Genomic DNA, 23,199 nt, shown 5'->3' on the forward strand with positions numbered 1-23,199 from the left:
TCGCCAGGGGAAGTGGCAGCAAGCCTGCTGTTCTCCTGCTTCTTTATTGGCCAAGGCGTTAACGGGAGAGGTAATTATTGGCGACACGGCCCCACCGTCCAAATCTCACCCCCCTCCCACCGCCTTGAGCCATCTGCCCGGCACGATCGCCCTCCTCAGCACTGAGCAAAGCCACCCATGCTGCTGCCCTATGGCAACCCCCAGCTCGGCAGCAAATGTGGTCAGGTGGGTTGTGACATTATGAGTGTAATATAGTATCTCACTGAAGGGTGACAGGGCCAGAAAGAGTTAATTAACTCACAGACTGACCTGACCCATGGCCGAACTTTAGAGACTGGTTAGGAAGAGATGTAAATGAATAGAGCTTTGAAATGCAAGCCTGCCTTGTTAGAGGTAGAAGGGGAGATGTTTGTTCAGGTCTTGTGATGTGAGCAAGCAAGTCTTGGCTATGGCTATAGCTTTGATGCAAAGATCAAAAAAGGAATATTAACATTTAGGAAGACGAGTGAAATAGTGTTATTGTCTATATGTCTCTTCAAAGGTTGTGGTAACCTGTATCTGAACTGCTTAACGGACAAATTACCCTGTGCTAATTGCCAGGATGTTTAGGAGAAGGAAAGTTAAACCTATTGTTTTCTCAGGCCAAAAGGCTGCTGGAAATGTATAAAAACCTTGGGACACGATCCTTCTTCATCTCCGATCTGCTTTGGGTTTCAAGAGGGGGAAACCTTAAGCCACAAGGATTGAGATCCCCAGTCACTCACTGGAGTCAACCTGAATACGGACATTGGACTATAACCTATGGACTATTTCTAAAAGGACTTTTGGCAACTCATCTCTGCTATGTACCTGGATCTCAAGAATTGAATTCAAGTCTGTCTGTATATTGATCTTTTAACCAACACTCTCTCTTTTCTTTTTTTAATAAATTTTAGTTTAGTTAGTAAGAATTTACTATAAGTGTGTATTTGGGGTAAGATTTGAGTTATTATTTGACCTGGGTCTGGGGCTTGGTCCTTTGGGGTCAGGAGAACCTTTTCTTTTATATGATGAAATAAGATCTTCAGAATTTATCATCCTATGCTTGACAGGTGTGTCTGGAGGGAGGCCTGAGGCTGGGCATTTTAAGAGAACTGCATTGTTTGTACGTCTGAGTACCCAGGGAGGTGCTGTAGAAGCTGGTTTGGGCTGGCTGGGTAAATCTAAGTGTTGGAATATCCACCAGCGTGTGGGGTTTTGCCCCGTTCTGTTTGCAGTCCACCCTGATGAGCGACCTCAGCTGGCTCCTACAGGTAGCACGGTCACAGGGGTGGCCAGGCTCCAGGGGAAGCAGGGCTGTTCCCAGCCTCGGGCACAGAGTGCTTGGGGGGAACGTGGCTGAGAGAGGGGCTGTGAGGTCTGGAGTCTAGCATATGGAAACGCAGCAGAAAGCAAAGAAAGGGGGGCTGTGATCACCTCTCTTCCCCCCCAGACAGCCCCAGCAGAGAGCTTCCCTCAAGGTGACCCTCAGCTGCCCACCCCGCAGAGCCACCAGCAGGATGCAGGGAACCAACAGGGGAAATGAAAGCAGTTCTCCCACCCGAGAGCTGGGCGGTCTGCAAAGCTGTACATGAACCTGGAGACGAGTGGGGAAACGCCGGCCCACGAGCTGACGGAGAGGCCACGGCCCACCCCAGAGAAGAGGAGCGTGGTGGTAAAGTCAGACTGGGAAGAGACAGCTGTTCCTCCAAGGAGGGGAAGAGACAAGACTGTGCCTCCCACTGAGCCCTCCTGCCCCTGCATGGGGAGGGTCACCGCCCCGACAGCTCTGACTAACTGGATTCCCCTGAACTGGCCCTGCCAGCAAGTGGGCAGATCAACACCACCCTGAGCAGATCAGAGCAAGCCCCCGCTACCAGCAGCCTCCCCACCCAGCACCAGAAGCCTCTCTATGTTAGCACCAGGTAACCAGCTGGATGAGGGCTGCTGCTACAGAGCAGCTCCCAGCTTGGCTGCAATCCCAGCTTGCTTGGCATTTGACCATGGGAATTAACCTGGCATCTCCCCATGAACGTAACCCCAGGAGGGCATCTGCCTGGGGACAGAGGACGCAAAGCAAAGGCAGCAGAACCTGCTGCAGGCTTCTGGGCGCTGGTGACTGGGTGGGTTTCTACTGGGTGTAGCTAGGAACAGGGAAACACCCTGCTTTGGAGGGGAGCTTGGAGCCATGGAGCCTCCCCTTGCCCTGTCTGCACACAAGAAAACCCCCCAGGTTTCCCTGCCCCGCCCTGTCATGATCAGGGTACGAGCGTGTGGCCCAGAGCAAAGTGCAACTCCCTGGTCACTGCTTAGACGGCCCCGCAAAGCTGCTGACTCAGGGAACAGAAGGTGCTATGGGCCTGGAGAAGAGCTTTAGACACAGGCAGGGGAGAGGGGAGAGAAATTCTTGCCATTAAACCCGATGTGTGCTTACCAGTGCTTGGTGTGAGGCTTGGTCTACAGCAGCTACAGAGCCAGATGTACTGGGCTCTAGGTCATCTAATGCAAGCTCTATGCTTTCCTAGAGAGGACGGACAGGCGAAGGGTTAGTGCCTGTGTGACTAAAGATCACAGTTACGGGACCCAGAGAGGGTCAGTCAGTACATTAGTCTGAATAGGATCTACAGGACATTAGACCACAGGGGTTTCCCTGGAGAGCCCCAGCCACCCTCCCAGTGCACAGGGGAAGGGTACGGTCAGCCCACCACCCCAGGCTGCTCCCCATGGCTCTCAGCTCAGGAAGGGGAGTCCCTAGGGCAGGGGAGTGGGGTCACGGCCCTGGCCAGCCTGCACCATTCAGGGGTGAGCCGGGGGGACCGGGGCTGGGCTGTATTCATGCCTGGGAAGTGCTGCCTTGTCCCCCGACAGGGATGGCAGAGCAATAACCAGGCAGCTCGGCCTCCTGTCCCCACGCAGTGTGCCAGGTGTGAAGGGAGTTGGCCCCTGGGCAGTGCAGGAGGCAAAGAGCGGGAGCTCCCGAGGCTGGGTCACACTCCCCCAGAACAGCTGCCGCTGGGGTGTTTGGAGGGGGCTGGGAGAGGGCCCATGGTCCCCAGTGAAGTGAGGATGGGGGGCACTGGGCAAAGCGTCCTCGGGGAGCCATCTCCAACAGATGGGGGGAACTCGGCCTCTGGGGCCTCACCAATCCTGGAGTCATCACCAAAGGGTGGTTCCTGGATCACAGACATCCCCAAGGAGCTGGGCTGAGCCCCAGAGCCAGGGCCAGGAGCAATGACCATCCTGGGCTGGATTTGCACCAGGGTCTCACTCTCAGAGCCCCCCCACCCTCCCCCCCGGCCTGGGAGTTCAGAGTTAGCTGGGCCATGCACACAGGCAGCGCAGCAGCGGGCACCGAGAACTCGCCCAGCCGTCAGCAAAGGAGTCTGGGCCCAGTTAGCCCCTGCAGCGGGCCCCACACGGCTGGTGCACACAGCTCCCCGCCCACCCTGGGGAGTTTGCCAGGAGCCACCCCTCCATCGCTGCCGGGGTGACTGCAATGTACAGGGCTGCTAGCAAAGCCACCAGGGCCCAGGGCAAGGCCAATGGCAAATGGCCTGTTCCCGGGGAAACCCCTGCTTCAAGAAGCACCAGATTCGGAGCTACGGATTAGCGGAGTCCTGTCTAGGCGTGACTGCCCGAGCCACCTACAGGGTTAGAAATCAGCTGGAGTCTAGTAGATGCTAGAGCAGAGAAGAGTCAGCAACACAACTAGCTAAGGAAACATCCTCCACGGCCCCTTCACACGCCCTGTACAGCCTAGAGCTGCCATGCCCCGGGCAAGGGCAGCGCCCGCAGGCTCCTACACAGCAGGGGGGGCTCTCCAGTCCCTCGCTGGGCTCCTGCGTGTCTGCTCCAGCTGGAGAGCAGGTCTCTGCCATGGGCCGAGACGGATCCCGCAGGCAATACCTCCTTGTATCTCTCCAGCTCTTGAGAGAAGGTGCGCTCGTGGAACAGCATCTGCAGCCGCTCCTGGGCGTAGTTATGGCACAGCTCCTCAAAGCTGGCCCCGCGGCTCTGGTTTGTCAGCTCGGGGTTCTGGAAGCCTGGGGTGTCCACAAGCATCATGGAGCACAGGGAGTGCTGGCTGGACTTCAGCGCCCTAGACAAGGGGGGGAAGAGAGGGGCTAGGGCACACAGGGCTCCGTGCAGGGCATGGGATCAGACCAATGGGCCCCTGCCTGCCAGCTGCTCCCGATCCATCCAGCCTGGTCCTGTGCCTCGTTGGGAGCAATGCCTGCAGCTCCAGAGGAAGACCAACACCCCAGAATGCCCCAGCTACACATGTGAGGTGAACCACTTGCCCTCAGCCATTACACCTGGGCAGCAGGGCCCCTTGCCCGGCACCCAGCTGCCCTAAGGTAGCGCTCTCTGCTGTCCTTATGCGACGCATCAGAGCCCTGCCTGGGCCTTGCTCAAGGCCCTGGAGCACACAGCAGGATGGCTGCAGGGGCCGGGCTAGGAGAGCGTGCCAGACAAGGTCCCTTCCCCAAAGGGGAGACGAAACGTGCTGGAGCACGGGCAGCTCTCCCGGGAGATCAAGGGGAAACGAGGCTCCTGCCTACACACCCCCACTCCACTCCGAGCCAGCCAGGGGCTGGGTGCTTGGCTTGGCCTAGGCGCGTACCTGTTCAGCAGCGAGATGAGCAGCGTGAAGAGCTCTGAATACAAGCCAGAGGCCAGGCCTTCCAAGCAGTCCAGAGCTGTCAGCCTGGAGCCTGGGGGGAAGAAATGGTTCCAGAGTGAAGGCAACTGCACCCTCCCCCAGCGAACATGAGGCCAGGGCGCCCCCCGTGTGCCAGGACAGGCTCGGGGAGCTGATCCAGTGGCTCAGGCTCCAAGGGAGCAAGGTCGACAGCGTGGGGGGCCCTGGGAACGGCTGCACGTCAAGTGTGAACCCAGGCAGTGCATTCCCACGGGGAGGCAGGACGGTCTAGTCACTACAGCACAGGGCTACATCGACGCCCTGGCTGACACTCTCTGTAGGCCTCTGTCCCTGCCTGTCAAAAGAGGGTGGTGACCCGCGAGGGTCTGGATCCCATGAGGACCTCCGCAGGAGATGCTGGGAAGCGGGTGGCAAGCAGTGGCTGTTTTGGAGGAGGAGCCTGGGGTAGGACAGGGGCCCGTCAGAAAAGGGGGTGGGATTTGGGGCCCTCAGCTGTTTTCTGGGCTCAGACCATCCTGCATTCGTGTTGGGCGGCTTCATGCTGGGCTGGGGGAGAAGGGGAAACCCAGGTTCCAGCATGTCCAGTGAGCACAGCCAGGCAGTCTGGGCCGCAGCTCCCACATCGCCACCCTCCTTGCACCCCAAAAGCAACATGCTTCCAAAAAGTGACCCCTGGTAACAGCCGGCACCCCCAGAATGCCAGGCACACAGAGGAAGGGCAGCTCAGTGCTTAGGGCGCTAGCCTGGAACTCAGGGGATGGGGCCTGATCCCTGCTCTGCCAGAGACTCGCTGCATGGCCTGAGGCAAGTCACAGCCTCCCTGAGCGGTGGCCTCCCTCGGTACCAGGGGAACAGCCCTGCCCTGTGTCTCCCGTGGGCTGGGCGGCAACAGGCACTGAGGACTGTGAGGTGCTCAGACGATGGGCCCAGCTCAATGCCGTTCAGAGATTCGTGACAAGGAGATGATGAGGTCCAAGGGAATTACGCTGTTTGAGGTGCCTCACAATCCTACGTGTTCATAGGGAACAGAATCCAGTGAGGCAAAGTGACATGCCCAAGGTCGTTCAGGCAGTCTGTGGTGGAGCAGGGAGTTGAGCAAATCCAGGTCTCTCAAACCCCGGGGCAGTGTCCTGACCACTGGCTCATGCTTCCTCTCCCACTTGGCTAGTTACAGACCCAGGAGGGCATCAGCTGCAAAGGAAGGCAGATGGTCGGGGGAGGACAGCCAGGCTCCGTGCACCTGTAGGAAGAGCCATCACCTTGCTCGTTGCTATCGGCTGACACTACCTGCACCCCACGTGCAGCAGCAACCCAGTACCTGAGCCATCTCCCAAGCCAGCTTCCTCAGGCCCCTGGCGGAAGGACGTGGATCGCTGCAGGCTCCCTTTGGGCTGGTGCTTGAAGATAGATGAAGACAGCTCTTCCAGGCTGCAGCCCAGAAGGTAAGCAGCCTTCTGGGCCCACTCGTGCCGAGCAAACTGCTTCCTCCCAGCTAGCGGGTAGGGAGAGAGTCTTAGTGCTGGGAATGCAGCCAGTTCCCCAAGGGGCTGTGGGTCTTCGAGGGGACCAGGGCTGTCTAGTGTCAGGGGCATCCCAACCCAGGCCTGAGGCCAGTGGCAGGCGTTCTCAAAGAACAGCAATGCCGGGGAAAGAGATTCAGTGCAAGACAAAGCAGCAGCTAGGAGTGGCTAGGGAGGGGACGTGGCAGAGTCAGGGCTCGGCGCAGCCAACCCCACTGTCCAGCCTGGTGCAGCTCGAAGAGCTCGGTGTGGAGCAGGGCAGACTGGGCCGTAAGGAACACGGACTCAGGAGTTTGAGGAGGGGAGACTGGTGCGCCATGGCTGAGGCCGATGGCTGAGACCTGCCGCCGAGCTGGGATAACAAGAAGGCTCCCGTACTCCCAGCCCAGCTGCAGAGCGGCCACTCAGCAGCACACCAAAGCCAGGGCTCCAGACAGAGCCCGCCTGGGACTGAGGATCCACCTCGGCGCGGGGATGAGCCTGCTTCAGTGAGGGGCAACGAGCTGCCCTGGATCCCGGCTGGGCTGGGCCTGAGGGCGCCTCCTGGAGCAGCAGGAGGAGCCAAACTGCACCAGGCAGAGCTCTCACTGCAGGTCTCCCTCCAACCGACACCCCCGGCTGCCCTGGGGAGGGGGGAACAGTGGGGACGCCCGAACCCAACGCCCCCAGCCGCCCCATGGGGAGGGGGAAACGTAGGAATGCCCAAACCCCAACGCCCCCGGCCGCCCTGTGGGGAGGGGAAACGCGGGGACGCCTGGCACCAGGCGAGGAGCCGGGGACACACAGGGAGGGCAAGTTAATGGGTAACACGTGGAACACAGCATGGGGAAGCAGAGAGAAAGGAGCTTTACCTTCATCGGTGTCTGCGTTGCCAAGGGACGGCATGCACCATGCAAACAAAACCAGGGGGTTAGAATGGCACCACTGAGAGCTGCTGCCAGCGAACGCCCGCACTGGGCCATCCCCTGGGGGCAAGCGTGGCAAGCCGATGCAGGCTGGCACAGACAGACAGACACGGACACACCACCCCGGCCGGGACCCCTCCTCGGAGCCAGGCAGCCACACAGCAGCCCCCAACCCAAGGTCCAGCCCCCATCTTTCCACTCGCCCCTCTGCCCCCCATGCCAATCTTCTGGCTCCCCTCGCCAGCCCCATCTTGTTGCAGGTTTGGACCCACACAGCTGGGCTTCTCTGGGTCCATCCTGGGTCCTTTCCACCCAGCCCCTCCCCCAAGCAACTGCCCATGGAGCTGCTGGAATGCAGACCTGTGCCTTCCGCAGAGGGCAGCGTGTCTAACCCCAGCTCCAGGGCAGCCGCAGAGAGCGGGGGCAAGGCTGGGTCTGCATTGAGGGCCAGCCTGCGTACTGAGGGGCTGTGCTCCAGCCTCAGGGCTGCCAGCCAAGGGGCCAGCTGGCAGAGGCAGTCATGCCATGCGGGCTGGTGGGGACACCATAACGTGGGTCCTTCTCTCCCTCTCCAGCAGGGCCTCTGTCCACTTTGTGAGACAAGGCACCGATAAAAATCGCCTCCACACCCCCTGAGCATGGCACCAGCCGAGCAGGGTCTGCAGCACACAGCGACGGAGGCTGCTCCCACGTAGACCCTGACTCCACTCCAGCCCCCTCCCTTGCCACCGGTGCCATGCTGTCCCCTGGCGGCCCCACTGAAACCAGCCTGCAGCTTAGCTACAGAAACCACCTTGCCCCAGGTCCCCTCCAGCTTTGGGATGTTATGAAATCACCTTCGCTGGCCACCCCCCACTGCAAAACAGCCCCCATGATGCAAAAGTCTGAGTGGCCTTCCCCCGCGGCGCTCCCTGGGCTGTAAAATCCAAGCCCTGGTAGTCGCAGCAGGAACCTCTGGGACGCCCGTCTCAAAAGGGAAATCCCAGCGCGCCAGTGGGGAGCAGACACCAGCATGACCCACTGCCCTCTGACACTGCCAGGGGGATGGGGCGAGAGTGCAGGCAGCCAGACTTCCCCAGAACTCCGGGGAGACAGGGCATGGCCTCAGAGAGATGGGTGCCACAGAGCAACCCAAGCCCTGGAAGCTATTCCAGCTCTCCTGATATCTGACATGGCCAAAGACCCGGGGGAAGCCCAGCTCAGAGGGAGCGCTGTGATCTCCCAAATCACTGCAGGGCAAACCCACCAGCTGGTCTCTCTTCACACCAAGCACTCATGGCCCTGCACTTGCACCAATAGCCTCCCTAGGCACTCTCCCAGCCAGTGCCGAGACACAGACCTGGCCCAGAGACCCTGCCGCATGCCCGACTGGGGACAGACATGATACACCGGGCCTATGACCACAGCATGCTGCTCCGCCAGCCTGGAGGGGGCTCCTCAGAACTAAGGCCTGTGCGGGACACAACGCAGCAGGATTGGGATCCGTGTTTCCACCTCCGCTCAGAGTGCAGCCCCTGCCCTGATGCCACCAGCACAGGGCACGGAGCAGAACCCACAACGCCAGGAGAGACCAGAGGCAATTGCCAACTCCTCCTGCAAAGGACCCTGTGAGAGTTCTTAGTCCAGGAACGAGAGGACAAGAAGGCCGTCCTCATGCACACGTCAGCCGCCTGCCCAGGGAAGCAGCCAAGACCTTCTCCAGGGAGGGGACGTGGCTTAGTAGCGATCACCCCTGTGGCCACCAAGGCTTTCCCCGAGCCAAGGGCTGGAAACCCAAATATCTTCCCAGCCCACTGCCTCAGAACTGCTCTGCTTCGACTCAGGCCCACCCCACGTGTCTCTCCTGCAGCAACCCAGCACCACCAGCAGCATGCCCATGCTGGGGCTGCCCAGCTCCCTCCCATCCTGTGGGGGAGGGAGGAAGCTGGGGAACACTAGGGCTGTGCCATGTCCCCTCCCAACCACACTGTGTGGACAGCCCTGCACAAGGCCCTGAGGTCAATGGGGAGCTGGTGATTTCCCTTGCAAATGACAGTGGATGAAAGCTGGTTGGGTCAAGCACTGGGGATGATCCTGGTCTCTCAGAAAGCCTGCCCAGCAGCAGGCACCTGACCCACCGGGTGTAGCCAGGAGTCACCAGGTCTCAGAGCACCCAGGGCTGCCAAGGGGGAAAAAGGGAAGCCCTACTCAGGGTTCACTAGCCCCCAGGAGTATTTCTGAGAGAACCTCCCATGGGCACTGACCCGCCCTGTGGGGACAGGCAGCTCAGTGGCCTCTCGGGAGACAACAGTGCATGGAAAGGCTGCCACCCTGCAGGCTGCTCGGACCGGCAAACCTTGCCCGGCGACGTTCCGAACAGTTCATTACCTTTGGTGGCTCCTGCGGCCCCGAGGTGATAAATGGCCCCCAAGACGAGCCAGAACGCCTTCTGCTCATCGCTGGAGATGCCCACCGCTTTCATGGCAGCCTGCAACTTGCTGAACTGCTGGGCTGCCTTCTGCTTTTCTTCCGGCTGGAGAACAAGGGGCTTTTCTCACTGCTGGCAAACAGCCACCCGCTCCGTGCCAGAGCTCCCACCCCACCCAGCTCCCCTCAGCCCAAGACCAGGTCTGCATGGGCCCGGGCCACCCACCGTGCCCCAGAGAGCACCTGGGCCAGTGCAAAGCAGACATCCCCGCAGAGCTCACACTGTCCCCGTGAAGGACAGAGTGGGGCGTTGGGCACGGGCAAGGAAGGCTTTAGTTAAGCTTTTAATTAAAAATCTCCATCAGAGGATAATCCTGGGGCTCCGGTAGAGAGCAGAAGAGTAAACAGATGGACCCCAGCCGACGGAGAGTCCATCTCTCTGGGAAAGGCGGAGGATTCGCCGTCACTGTGCTGCGTCGCTCCCACGCAGCGTGCTCCCTGGGAACTGGCAGGCAGCAGCAGCCCGCAATGGACCGCCCCAGCCCCCAGGTCTCTGCCTGTTCTAACGGCAGCTCCACAGTGACTGTCGGCCTTGGACTTTCATCCGAGGGCGCTCCTGCTCAGCCAGGCCCATGGGGCCCAGCCCATGCTGGGTCAGGCCTGGGGAGGTGGGCCCTGCCCATGCAGGAAGAGGCCAAGGAGGACCACACTCTCATAACACCAGCCCCGCCCGGCTCTGCCGAGTCACCTTGGACAGTGGCACAATCCCAAACACGTTGGTCTCTGCTAAGTGGCTGAAGTGAAGCTCGGTTCTGCAGGAATAAAACACAGCGTTACAGCACCACGCAGGGCTGGCCTATGCTGACAGGCCCCACACCAGGGCCAGGCTCCCCCGAGGCCAGAGTCAGCTCAGACATGCAGGCTGATCTCAACAGACCAAGCTCTGTTCTCTGGAATAAGATTCCCTGCCACAGGGCACTGAGGCAGCTTCTGGGACCCTGGTCTCTCTCTCTGACCCCTGCAGGCTATGCAGACTGACGTCGCTGTGTGCCTGATGCGGCAGCCAGGCCACACCATGCCAGCTGCACTGCAGGCCCCTCTCTGGCCCCTGCCACCTCCATGACCTCACAGAGAGACCCATGGGCTTGCAGCACTGTACCCAACGGGCTGTGGTTGGCTCTCAGCCGTGAGCGAAGCGATTCTTGGCAGGGGAATGGCTGGAGCAGAGCTTAGCGATCCGCCAGCTTTCAGACCGTCACCACGGCTGGGTGCAATGGACCCCATTGCCAGGAAAAGGCGAGAGGCAGTGATGGGGGCAGGTGATGCAGCGCTCACCTGAGGGCACTGTCCATGCCAGCCAGGAGGTAGTAGAAGACATTGAAGGTGGCCTCGTTGGCCGGCCGCTTGGTGACCCTGAGCTTCTCCAGCAGCATGGTCTGGGGACCAGAATGGAGACATTTGGGGCGGGGCTGCGGCACGCTGCCTGACTGCATGTCTCAGAGGTCACTACCAGCCGCCCACCTGCCACGCAGCACCAGTGCACAGGACCGGCTCTGCTCACCTGAGCTGGGCCTGCTGCAACCCGCGGCCCAGTGCACCTGGCTCTGCTAGCCCCTCCCCACCCGCCCTTAGCCCCCAGCGTTGCATTTTCTGACTTGTGGGCAGGCAGCACTCTGGGGCAGGGACCATCTTCAGGCTACCCGTGTCCGCGCTTGCCTAGCACAACAGGGCCCATGGCTCTTCAGTGTTATCCCCATTACTCCCAGCCTGTCTCTAGCAGGGGCCTTCCAGCTGCCTCAGTGGGAGGTAAAATCCCAGTCACATGCCGGGTGCCAAGCTTTCCCTGGGGGCTGCGTGGAGGGGGGCTGAGCTATTCCTGCCTGCCCGCCAGCGACTGCCCTGCCCCTTGCCCAGGGTGATGCTGCAACACTCCTGGCCCATCTAGCCCCAGGCCAGGGATCGCTCTCATTGGGCAGCAGCTAATTATGTCAATACAAACACTGGTAAAGCGGCAGACTCTTCAAAGCCTCCGCAGCCTCCCTAAACCTATCTCCGCACAGCTGATTTGCAGCTCTCATTACACGGGCGTACAGAGGGACTTGGCTGAACGTCAACGGCTGCACACTCCTTACCCACGCTGGTGCCAGCTTTTAGGAGTAGGGGAAGGGAGAGAGACACCTCGTTACTGGAGACTAATTCCACGAGGAAAGGAAATCAAGGCCATCTGCGACGGGCCTTGCCACCTCGCTGTGCAATGCTCCAGATGTGAAGGAAGATGAGCTCCAGCAAACGAGGCCAACCATCACGGAGTGGATCTACCAGCCATGCGGCTGCTGCGCACGGTTGTGAACACACAGCTCCGCTTTCAAGAGACAGCCCAGGCAGGCAGCCTGCCAGCGCCCGTCTAGCCCCACACTGAGACCAGCAGGGGGCAGCTTCAGCTCTCATCGGGAAGGAGGGGAGTTCAGTCTCCAGGCCCCACTGGGTCCCTGCCTTCCTGCTGAGACTGCCAAAGACAGCTCCCCATTTGGGCCAGCCACAATGGGGCCGGTGGGACAGGCCACAGGTCCTGTTAGGAGTCACGTGCCAGGGACAGCCCCAAACTCTGAGCTAGGTGCCAGGTCCCTGTTCTGTGGTCACTGCCCAGCGCCATTCAGGCCCCTCCAGCTGTACACTCAGCACACCCCCTGAGTAAGTCTAGAGATACCCTGTGCGTTCTTCCCCCCAGCCCCCTCTCACCTGTATGGAGGCTGAGGCCACCTGGCCAGCCTGATCGAAGTCCAGCGAGACGATCTGGGAGAAGCGAGTGGCGTTGCCATTCATACTGCTGCTGCTATTGCCAAAAGCCTCCAGGATGGTGTAGAGCGCCTGCCACTTCTCCACTGCGGGGACACAAGTGAGAGGGCGTGTGCCCGGCCAGCCCCAGGGCCCAGAGGGCCGTGTTAGTTCCAGAGCAAGCGCCCACGGTGCAGGACAGAAAGGGCAGCCGCAGGGCAACCTCAGCACCCAGGGACCCCAGCGCCACCCTAGAGGGAGCAGGTGCCCTTGGTCCGAGCTGTGCACCCGCGCCCGTGGCCGGGGACCCAGAGGGCATCCCCCAAGCACCGTGGGGCTGGCGGGAGCCCGCAGTGCTGCAGGGAGCCCTCCGTGTCCCCTCCAGTGCCCATGAGCAGTGCCGATGGGTTCCAGACAGCTGCTAAGAACCCGCCCAGGCGAGAGCAGCGAAGGGCCCAGCCAGGCTGTAGGGGCATCGCGTGGAGCCGATCTCGGCGGGTCAGCGCTCTCCTATGGCCGCGGCCCAGCCAGCGCCGCTGGGCACTCACCTGAGAAGACCTTCCCCGTGCTGCCGGCTGTGGTGGCCAGGTACTGGATCAGGTGCTGGCAGCACATAGTCTTGCCGCTGCCACTGCTCCCCAGCAGGACGACCGACTGGTCCTGGCGGCTCATCAGCATGGTGCGGTAGGCGGCCTGGGCCACAGCGTAGATGTGCGGAGACATGTCTTCCCTGCGGCACCCTTTGAACATGTGCATCACCTGGGGAGAGCGCAGGCGGCTGGGCGACCTAGCGCAGCACAGGGCGGGGCCAGGCCACTCCCCCTCGGCGGGGCCCCCAGCCCACGTGCCGGCCTGAGGAGCGCCTGAGGGCAGGAGCAGCAGGCCTTACCCAACGTGCTGGGAGACGGATGGGACAGCGTGCCCACCTGCTGGCACTGTCCGGCCACAAGTCCAGCAGGACCTCTCCTCAACACGGGCTATGCAGCCAGGAGAGAACACAGCCAATAACTGCGCTTGGGGCTGTACGTACCCCCCACACCTGCAGGAGAGTCTGCCCTGGCCCCCGTACCAGGTGCACAGACCCACAATGAGAGCCCAGGGGCTGTCCACCATGCCCATTGACACTGAGCACCACCCGCCTGGGTGGCAAACCCTGCAGCGCCCAGGAGGCAGGGCAGCACTACCGTCGCCACTACAGACAGGCAAGTGGGGGAGGCTGGCGTTGCCCAGGGCACTGTCGCAGAGCTGGGAACACGGCACTTCCTGGCTCCAGCCCTGGGCTCTGTCCCCCAGCCACTCTCCTTGCCTGCTGCAGGCGGAGCGGTTCCATTGCAGGGGGACCCGCGGGGACGGAGTGCAGAAGCTGTGAGAAGGGCTCGTGCAGCCAGCCCCGGGGCAGCGTTACCTTCTCCGAGTACATGGAGGGGGAGCTGAGCGGGTTGACGACCAGCATGGTGGGCCCCGCGTAGGTGTGGATCAGGTTACCGCCGTAGCGTTGGCGCACAGTGTGTAATGCGCTGGATTCATTGAGATAGACGAGGTTCGCCAGGTCCTCCACCCGGTCACAGGACGGCGGGTTCGCCTGGGGACAGAGGGAGGACAGGCAGCATCAGGCAGGGAATCCCAGCCCCTACCCCACACAGCCCCTGCCACCGCAGGCACAGAGCCCCTTCTCACCTTCCCCTCCTGCCCACCCCGCGGTCCCCTGCCCCTGCCCTGCCCCACCAGCCAGAGCCAGGGCCCAGGGCTCCCACCTTCTCCACGTCATCCTCGTCCACTTCCAGCACGGACCCATCGTGGTCCAGTTTCACCTTCACCTTCCCTTCGGGCAGGAGGATCGCTTCATCTGCCCGCAGCTGGCTCGCTGCGAAGGGAACAAACAGGCCATGGCATGGGCAGGTTCTGGCACCGACCCCCTCCCGTCCCTCCCTCCCTCCATCCCTTCCCGTGCCCAGGGACATGCTGACACCTAGCGGTGGAGCTCTGGCACTGAGGCCAGGCTGCTCCCCCACACCAGGCCCCACTTCTTCCAGAGCCGCTGCTCCTTTACCACTTGCCTCCCTGAGCCCTGGCATGGGCGTGGAGGCTCAGGAGAAGGCACCCTGCTCTCGCGGTGCAAGGGCACACTAGTGATGCCTTCTAGGGCCTCTTTTCTTCTGCCTGTCGCCTGGCAGGTCAGAGCCAGGCTATAGCTCTGAGCAATGCCCTGGGGAGAAGCAGGGAGGGCTGTGAGCAGAACCGTGGTCTAGTCCCACTGCGTGGCACTGCCCTGAGGAAGCCAGGGGCAGAGCCCCCCACGGAAGGTGAAGGACAACACCCACCCCCTGAACTCACCCAAGGAGAAGCCATCCTTGTGGACCAGCCACACCTTGTCTGTCTCATACCAGGCCTCCTCAGCCGCGATCTGCTCCTCCGTCTTCGCCTGCCAGTACGAGGAGAAAGGGGAAGAGGTCACGGCACAGGCTGGGGGGACTGGACCAGCCCAGGCCATCAGACACTCCAGCACCTCTCACCTGCTGCCCTCCCCTCTCCCTGCCTAGGCACCCCCCGATTCCCAGGACAGCAAGTCACTGGGGCTGGAGTGAGAAAACCCAGCCCTGTGCCAGAGCTCCTGCCCAGGGAAGAGCTCAGACCCCACGGAGCTCTGCAGTGACCCCAGGGGTGGGAAAGCTGGTCCCTGCTGTTCCACACAACAGAGCCTGGCTCTAGCCATCAAAGGGAGCATGGCAGCGCCCCTGCATCACTAACAGGCAGCGTGATCTGCGCGACACAAGCTCTCAGAGCGGCCACTCTACTCGAGCCAGCCTCACATCGGGTCTTGGACCAACATGACCAAGTCACTTGCCCCGGTGCAGCTGGGACAAGCTGAGCATGCGACCCCCTCACAGCAGAAAGAAAGAGCAGAGCAGGGCAGCGGGGAACACAGTGCATCCTGCAGGGCAGAATGAACCCAGGCCACGTGGACACAGGGAAAGTGCAGAGAAGGGACACCCCTAAAGCTCCAAGCCAAGTGAGCAATGTACACAGCCCCCACGCCCTGCACAGGGCACGGAGAGCACAACGTGGCAACTCTGCCAACTGGGACAACACGAACGACACACGGAGTCTCACCGAGCAACACTCCCACACCCGTGCAAACAGGGCCCCACACATACAGCCGGAAAACGCAGCAGAGTTCAGCTCTGCAAACAGGCACGGCTCCTTGGAGCTCACAGGACAGAACTGCCGGCCTCACTGGGACTGTTAAGCGTGGGCCACAGGGGAGAACCAGGGGTCAGGATATTTGACAAAGCTGCCCAATAGCAGGCTCTGCTGGGTGGAGGAGTCATCCCGAGGGCAGGCCCCAACCCTGGAGTCACTGGACAAGGCCATGGTCCTTCAGGGAGCAGCCCCAGGCTGGCCTGTGGAGAGTAGATTGGATGGGCCCAGGGGGCTTTTCCAGCTGTCCTGGCTAAGACCTTGTCCCACCAATGAGCTCAGCAAACATGCAGGGCAAAGGCCTCATGCAAACAGAAAGAGGGAGAGCAACACTCCAGCAAACAAACAAGGCAGTCGTCCCCCCGCCCCACAAAGCATCAAGCAAATTCACAGATACTCGCGAAAACGTTAATGTGGTCAAGCAGCCAGACCTGAGGCAGGGATGCAGTGGAGGCTGGGCCAAACATGGCTGCTGGGGCATCGTCCGCCTGTCCCTATTGAGGCCGATGGGGAAGCAAGGTGTAAAGGGTTAACGTCCTCTCCCCCCAGGGGAAGGCGCAAAGAGCAGGGAAAGCCGCTATGGAAAGCGAATGGAGGTGAATGGGACAAAACCTGCCAACTATGCAAAGGGGGGCCAGTGGCACCGCGTCTCTCCCAACCCTTCGGCACGCTGTCAGCCCTGCCCCCAAGCGCCCCCTGCCACGCCGCAGGAGGGGCGGCTGCTCCTGAAGGAGAGTTTCCGGTGCCCACGCTGCACTCAGGGTAGGGCTGTGGGCAGGGCGGCAGTGCCCTGTGTCCTGCAGCCCCCACCCACAGCTCTCTGCTCCTGGGCTGCTCTGAGGGCCACAATTAACTACAGTGCCCTGCATTTCCCAGCCTGCCCCCCAAGCGCTTTGCAGAGCTGGGCCTCCGAAGAGAGGCCACTGACCTGCCCACGCTCACCCAAGGAGTAAGTGGCAGACCTGGAATGCTGTCTCCCAGGCCTGGGCCTTGACCTCAGTGCTCTGCCCTACTACACGGGAGACCTGGGGGCAATCCCCCTCTGGCCTGGGAGGGGTGGGACCCCTCCTCCCTGCCTTGCCGTGCCCCCCCAGCTATCCAATCCACAAGAAGCTGGGAAAACGAGGAGCCAGTGGGAAGGAGGGTCCCACCTAGGCTAACAGGCAGGCTACCCAGACATGGGGCATTGGGGAGGAAGCGAGAAAATAGACATGTTCTCCAGCACACGGAGGAACCCTCACCCCCTACTCAGAAGGGTGAACGGGACCCCTCAGCAATGCACAGTTTCTTGCTCCCCAAACGCAGCTGCGCACATGTCCGGGAGCGAACGTCAGGGAGAGTCCAGCGTGGCGGCTGACACGGCCAGGACATGCACAGCCCAGCGCCCTGAGAGCTGCGGACCCGCCCATCCCCAGGTGACTGCACAGAGCAGAGCCCACTGGGGCTGGGTGATGCAGGTTTCACTGCTGGCCAGCAGGTGGAGACAGAGACTGCACCTAAGCCAAGAGGCTCTCGAGTGCCCATTTACCTGCCAGCCTGGCCCAAGCCTGGCCCAGGAACAGATCCTGGGCTCCCTCGCCCCGTCTATAGCAGGCCACTGGGTTCATCAGACCAGCCCTGGCTTGGGAACCTCATCCACACTCAGGCGTTTGCAGCCTTCGGGACACAAGAGCGCACATCCCCACTGGAGGTCTGGGGGAGTTTACTGCCCAGAGCAGTCTGCTGCTCAGCCTGGCCCTTCCCCTTTGGGCGTTTGCAGCCCCAGGTCGGTACAAGGAGCAGGCCAAGTGGTGGCACCAGTACATTCGAGAGGCAGCCTACTCAGTACACAGGGCCTACAGCTGGGAGTCAGGACTCCTGGGTTCTCTTGTCAGCTCGGCCACTGATTCGCTGAGTGACCTGGGCCAGCTCCAAGCTGTGCCGGTGATTCTGACCCCCTTGGAGAAGCGCTCTGTGACATGGGGACGGACAGCCGGCAAGGGTGCGGTGTCCTTCATCCCACTCACTGTTAGCAGGCGAGGACCTGACTGCTGCCCGAACGCAGCCTTCTGCTGGGACAGAGTTAACAGCCGCTCACGGTCCTCTTGCCTGAGACTGTCCCCATGCCGCACTGATCTGCACGTCTGTCCTCTGCCGCCAGACAGCACCAGGACTGCACTCCGCAAGCTCACGGGCACCATCCCGGTGCAGAGCTCCCACCTCCTGCTTTCCCAGTGGGAAGGGAGGGAATAACTCCAACCCCAAGGCAACTCCTGCACAGAGGTGCACAAGTCAGTCTGCAGCCAGGAAGCCCCGGTGCCACTGGTCTGAGGGAGCCCCACACCAGCTGCTCTAGAAGCTTGGGGAAGCCAGCGGTCAGCGGCACTGGCCAACGCAGCCTCCCACTGCTGGGAGTTGGGCGGCCTGTTCCCCGCCCCATCGTATGCAGCCTCCCACTGCTGGGAGCTAGGCGGCCTGTTCTTCGCCCCACACACGCTTGCCTGGCTACGAGGAGGAAAGTCTCAAGGCCAGAGGAAATACGGCTCATTAGTGACACACGAGACCCTGCCCGCAGGGGGGTGACTTGGGACTACTCCAGAATGGCCCCGGAGCAGGTCTAGTCTCGCACAATGGCAGGAATGAGCAGGACAGAGACCCAGACGGGGCAGGCTGGAGATGGGAGAGGTGAAGAAAGCCTTACACTCCAGCATGAGGCGCGTGCACAGACACCAGCCCAGAGGCAGACAGACGACGGTGGAAGGTCACCGGTGGAAGCAGAGAGCTCCTGTGGGCAGGGGTACAGTACCTGACTCTGTGCTGACGGGGAGGCCACAGGCTCCAGCTAATGGCAGCAAGGCAAGAAGGGGAAAAAGGAGAAGAAAGAGGGTGAGATAAGCAAAGAATCGAAGGAAACTCATCCCAGCCAGTGACCCCAAACAGACCAGGTGTGCGACTGCCCGGGCCAAAACCCCACATCAACATCCAACCATGCGCTGCTCAAACCAACTGCTTCCCCATGGCTCGGGGACAACCACCACCCTTGTCAGGCCAGTGGGGCCATCACTCTCCCAGCAGGGCCACTCTCAGAGCCAGCCAGCTTCTGCCCGGTACCTCGCACAGGCTTCGGCGTACACAAAGGAACTGCACAGCTGTGTCTCTACGGAGCCTGGCCTCCAAGCCAGAGCAGAAGTCGCAGCTGCCAGCTCTGCTTCCTGATGACAAAACCCCTTGGCCTAACTGCTAATCGCCTGGTACAACAAGGATGTGACGCTGGGCTGGGTCTGACCTCAGGGACTGCAGCCTGCATCACAGAGCAACCCTGCCCCGGCCATTTAAAACCCCCATCCTGCAGGGTGAAATCCGTGGCCTGACAGCTGTCTGAGCCTTCCCCTACTGCAGGCCAGGTTGGATTTCCAAGAGCCAGTGCTGCAGAGTGGACCCAACAAAGCTAGCCCACCTCTGACTCCAGCCAGCCACCAGCCTCGCTGCTGGGCGGCCCAAAGCGCTCTCCTGGAGGAGGGTGGAGGAAGCAGGCCACCACCCTGGTAATCAATGACCCTGCTACTAATGGAACCACTCCTGGTGCTGACCATGCCCGCCCCAAGCCGGAGCCCCAGGGAGCTCACAGAAAGCTGGCGGCATTGGCCTTTCCACGGAGGGCTGCTCACCAGGGCCAGTACCAACAGGAACTCAAGTTTAACACTCGACTGACTGAGGACCTTACTGACTCTGGGATGCACCCGCGGGCTGCGCTGCTTGCTTGCCAGCAGCCCAAAGGCCAGCCTGGAGTAAACCGAAGTGAGTAACTACGGCCGCTGTCATCCTCCTCAGGGAGTGCCGCCCGGCTCCCGGACCCAGCGTGCCATGCTCACTCACCCTCCAGCAGCAGAGGGGCCAGCAGTCCATTGGGGGCAACAGGCATGGGCTGCCCCTTGGGCACCGGAGGGGTGGCACACTTCCTCCTCCAGACTCAGAGCGCCAGCAGCCTCACCCCAGCGTTACTCTTCCATGTGTGGAGTGAGTCCGCCTGCCCACGGCCTCTCCCCGACGCTCAGGTAACTCCCACCCCAGGGAGACAGAGGAGAGGGTCCAGTGGCCCAGGACCCATGTGTCACGGAGTCCCCGGGCAATGCTCTGGAACTGCTCCCTACGAAGCCAGGCAGGACTCTGGGGAAGTCTCCTTTCTGTGAGCAGACTGTCTGCAGGACACACAGCTCACACAGCTTCCACCTTCCTGGGTCTGGCCTTGGAACATTCAACATCCTCTGCCCCTCCGTGCGCTTCCTACAGCCAGTCCGCCCAGGCGGGGTCCTGGGGAAGCCAGAGGGTCCTACCCCACAACTTCGCAGTCAGACGTGACTCTCAGCCAGCCAGTAAAACAGAAGGTTTATTAGACAACAGGAACATGGTCTAAACCAGAGCTTGTAGGTGCAGAGAACAGGACCCCTCAGCTGGGTCCATTTTGGGGGGCCGTGAGCCAGACAACCACATCTGCCCTTCACTCCATGTCTCAGCCAGCCCCAAACTGAAACTCTCTCCAGCCCCTCCTCCTCTGGGCTTTGTCCCTTTCCCGGGCCAGGAGGTCACCGGATTCCTTTGTTCTCCAACCCTTTAGCTCTCACCTTGCAGGGGGGAAGGGCCCAGGCCATCAGTTGTCAGGAAACAGGGTGTCGGCCATTCTCTGTGTCCAGACCCCTGCACACACCTGCCCTCTAGGGCTCTGCAAGGATCATACACCCTTATCCCACCACCTAGATACTTAAGAACTGCCTAGGGGAAACTGAGGCACCCCCACACTATTCAGAGAAAACATTAAGAACAGTCCCGCTTCGTCACACCCTGTCGGGACATCCCCTGCTGCGCTCTGGGACACTTGCCGCACTCACCACAAGTGCGGCAGTTAGTCCACAGCAGGCAGCTGAGGCATTGGAGAGAAAGCACAGGAAGTATACGGGGGCCTCTCCTGCATGCCGTGTTAGGATGAGAGAGAACGGCAGGCCCCTGCACACATCCTCCTATGGGCAGGAATACTGGTAAGGGATAGAAGAGGGGTGTCCTCAGAGAACAGAGCACACACAGCTCCTACCCTGCCTGCTAGACACGCACCCCTTAACCCCTGGGCTGTGCACCTCTGGACTTGTTATTGCAGGGTAACTGGTGCTGATACATATTTTAAACAGCAGGGAAAATGGTTTTTGTGGAAGAGAATCCTGTGACCTCTGCAGCCAGGTGTGGGGGGCAAGGGAGGGATTTGATCTAACCAGGGAGTTCCAGCACATGAAACTCTGTGTCTCTAAATCTGAGAGCCGAGGTGAGACGAAGTGGGACTGTTCTTAATGTTTCCTCTGAATACTGTAGGGGTGCCTCAGTTTCCCCTAGGCATTTCTTAAGTCTCTAGGGGGTGGAATAAGGGGGTGTAATTGTTGAAGAGCAAAGGGCCAGTGTACATAAATGACTGGCACTCTGTCTCCTGGCAACTGATGACCTGGGCCCTTCCCCCCTGGAGTGAAGTGCAGACGTGGTTGTCTGGCTCACTGCCCCCCAAAATGGACCCAGCTGAGGGGTCCTAGTCTCTGTACCTACTGTAGCTCTGTGTTAGACCACGTTCCTGTCGTCTAATAAACCTTCTGTTTTACTGGCGGGCTCAGAGTCCCGTCTGACTGCGAAGTTGGGGTGCAGGACCCTCTGGCTTCCTGCTGTGGGAAGCACAAAGAGGGGCAAAGAGGATGCTGAATGCTCCGAGGTCAGACCCAGGAAGGTGGAAGCCGTGTGAGCTGTGTGGCCTGCAGACAGTCTGTTCACAGAGAGGAGACTTCCCCAGAGTCCTGCTGGCTTCGTAGGGAGCAGTTCCAGAGCATCGCCCGGGGACTCGGTGACACGAGGCTTCTCGCCAGAAGAGGTACAGCAGCAGCGCCCGCAGCCACAGGGCTTAGAAGCTCCTGATGGCTCCCAAATGCCAAGGAGAGGCCTGAGGTGCCTTCCGGCAGCTCCCAGGCACACGGAAAAGCAAAGGGAGCGATGGGAGCACAGCTCCCAGACCTACACACACACTGGGGGCACACCGGCGCCCTCCCACACACCAGCCCGCCCACGGAGGCACTCAGAGTCAGAGCTGCTCACACACACGGGGCAGAAGCAGCGGGGAAGCCATAGCACGTGGGTTGGGAGAGCTGAGTGGGTGCATGTACACAGGTATGTAGGAATAACTCCCTGATTTACAGAAGCCATGAAGATCCTCTCCAGCCTTCTGTGAGCTTCCTCCACTGGGGTCAGCTGGGCACTGGGGCCGGCTACAGCCTAAAGGTCAAACCAGCATTAGTGTCACCCTTCATGCCACTCACTGTCCTGAGCAAAGAAGGCAGCTGGGGAACCACCTGCTGGCAAACTACTGGGGTTCTTTGCCAAAGGCAGGGCTTAGCCTCTGCAGGGCAACTCTCCAGGAGCAGGGGAGCGGGAGGAAGCTGGCCTCCTGGGGCCCTCAGAGCTGGTGACAAATGCAGCGGGAGTGTGCGTTTGCCCCCTCAGTCGCCTGCTGCTGAACAGCATGGGAGTTTGCATGCCCTGCATGCTGCAGGGACAGGGCTGGGACAAGGCTCCCTCAGGGAGGTCTCAGCTCCAAGCAGGAACTGCCCCCCAAAGCCCTTTCTCCAGGCCTTCTTCCTCTGGGAAGAGCCGTGGCAGAGCCTGCAGCCAGGACTCCCAAGGGGGATGAAGCTAGGCGCACGGCACTCACAGCTCCCATGGCAAAGGCCTCGCCATCTGTCCGGATATGGCGCACTGGCCCGCCCGCCCAGGGCACCGAGGGGTCAGCGCTTGCAACGCGCTCCACCAACACTACGAATGAGCTGGGGTTAGCCCTGCTGAGCTCTCCCGCTCACCACGCGGCCCGGGGGCCAGCAGGGCTCCTCTTCACTACCAAGGGCTCCACAGCCCTGAGTCCCTGCGTGGGGATCCAACCTGCTGGCTGAGCAGAGGGGACGCTGGACTGGCCCCCCACTAGAAGAGGCGTGGGTTTGCTGCTGTGCTTGGCAGCCACTAAGGGCAAGAAGGAAGGGAGGGGGCTGATCCAGCGCTCCCAAAATAGAGAACAGAGCTCCCTCCCTCAGCGGCGTTCACCCAGCCCGAGGGGCCCGTGGGGGCAGGGTACGGCCAGTCACACCCGGAGAACCAGTGAGCAGCACCCAAAAGCTCAGGCCCCGAGGAGGAGGGTGAGTGGGTATGTGGGGGAGAGGGGTTTGGGGAGGGGGTTCTTTAACACCGCCGTCTCCACTGGTTCCTGTAGCAAGTCAGACTTGAACCAGGCTAGCAGCTCCCAGGCCAAGGCCCATGGCACTCAGGGCTCCATTTAACAGCTGCATAGCAAAGGCTTCTGCAGGTTCCCGCAGAGTCTGCGCGTGCTCGAGGGCAGCAATACCAGAGCCAAAGGACTGCGCTCGCAAGCAGCGATGCTTCCGCAGAGCCTGACCAGGCAGGCCGGGGCCCGGCACACCTGCCCTCCGGGGCAGAGGCTGGAGCCAGGCACAAGAGCTGCCAGGCACAAGAGCTGCCATGCAGGCAGAGCTGCCAGCCAAAGATCTTGGCTCTCTGGCCATGTTTCACCAAAGCAACTGTCCCAGGAACACTCTAGTTACCGGGGGGGGGACGGGGGGGGACGACGGGGGACTCGGATTGTACGGAGCAAGGGATGGCATCCCCCCCACAAGAGTGTGCCCCAGGAAAACCAGCAGCACCCAGC

At 61.0% G+C, this 23,199-nt stretch overlaps 1 protein-coding gene across 6 annotated transcripts in view; it reads right to left on the reverse strand.

Moving 5' to 3' along the window:
* The window catches only part of MYO18A (myosin XVIIIA), a 163,131-nt gene that overhangs the window by 47,435 nt on the left and 92,497 nt on the right, over window positions 1-23,199 (reverse strand). For 3 of the 6 annotated variants that reach the window (XM_073315971.1, XM_073315970.1, XM_073315972.1), the window contains exons 3-16: window positions 18,271-18,306; window positions 15,917-15,979; window positions 14,622-14,709; window positions 14,042-14,151; window positions 13,693-13,869; window positions 12,836-13,046; window positions 12,252-12,394; window positions 10,848-10,948; window positions 10,261-10,324; window positions 9,474-9,618; window positions 6,000-6,173; window positions 4,643-4,733; window positions 3,925-4,117; window positions 2,453-2,539 (exon numbers count right to left, since the gene is read on the reverse strand). In XM_073315971.1, the coding sequence (XP_073172072.1) occupies window positions 2,453-2,539; window positions 3,925-4,117; window positions 4,643-4,733; window positions 6,000-6,173; window positions 9,474-9,618; window positions 10,261-10,324; window positions 10,848-10,948; window positions 12,252-12,394; window positions 12,836-13,046; window positions 13,693-13,869; window positions 14,042-14,151; window positions 14,622-14,709; window positions 15,917-15,979; window positions 18,271-18,306 (1,683 nt within the window). Of the gene's footprint in view, window positions 1-2,452; window positions 2,540-3,924; window positions 4,118-4,642; window positions 4,734-5,999; window positions 6,174-9,473; window positions 9,619-10,260; window positions 10,325-10,847; window positions 10,949-12,251; window positions 12,395-12,835; window positions 13,047-13,692; window positions 13,870-14,041; window positions 14,152-14,621; window positions 14,710-15,916; window positions 15,980-18,165; window positions 18,185-18,270; window positions 18,307-23,199 lie in introns of those variants that run through there. The other 3 variants (XM_073315973.1, XM_073315968.1, XM_073315969.1) reach the window with 3 other exon arrangements.

The sequence above is a fragment of the Lepidochelys kempii genome, chromosome 17 (assembly GCF_965140265.1).
Source record: "Lepidochelys kempii isolate rLepKem1 chromosome 17, rLepKem1.hap2, whole genome shotgun sequence".
NCBI classification, from domain to species: Eukaryota; Metazoa; Chordata; order Testudines; family Cheloniidae; genus Lepidochelys; species Lepidochelys kempii.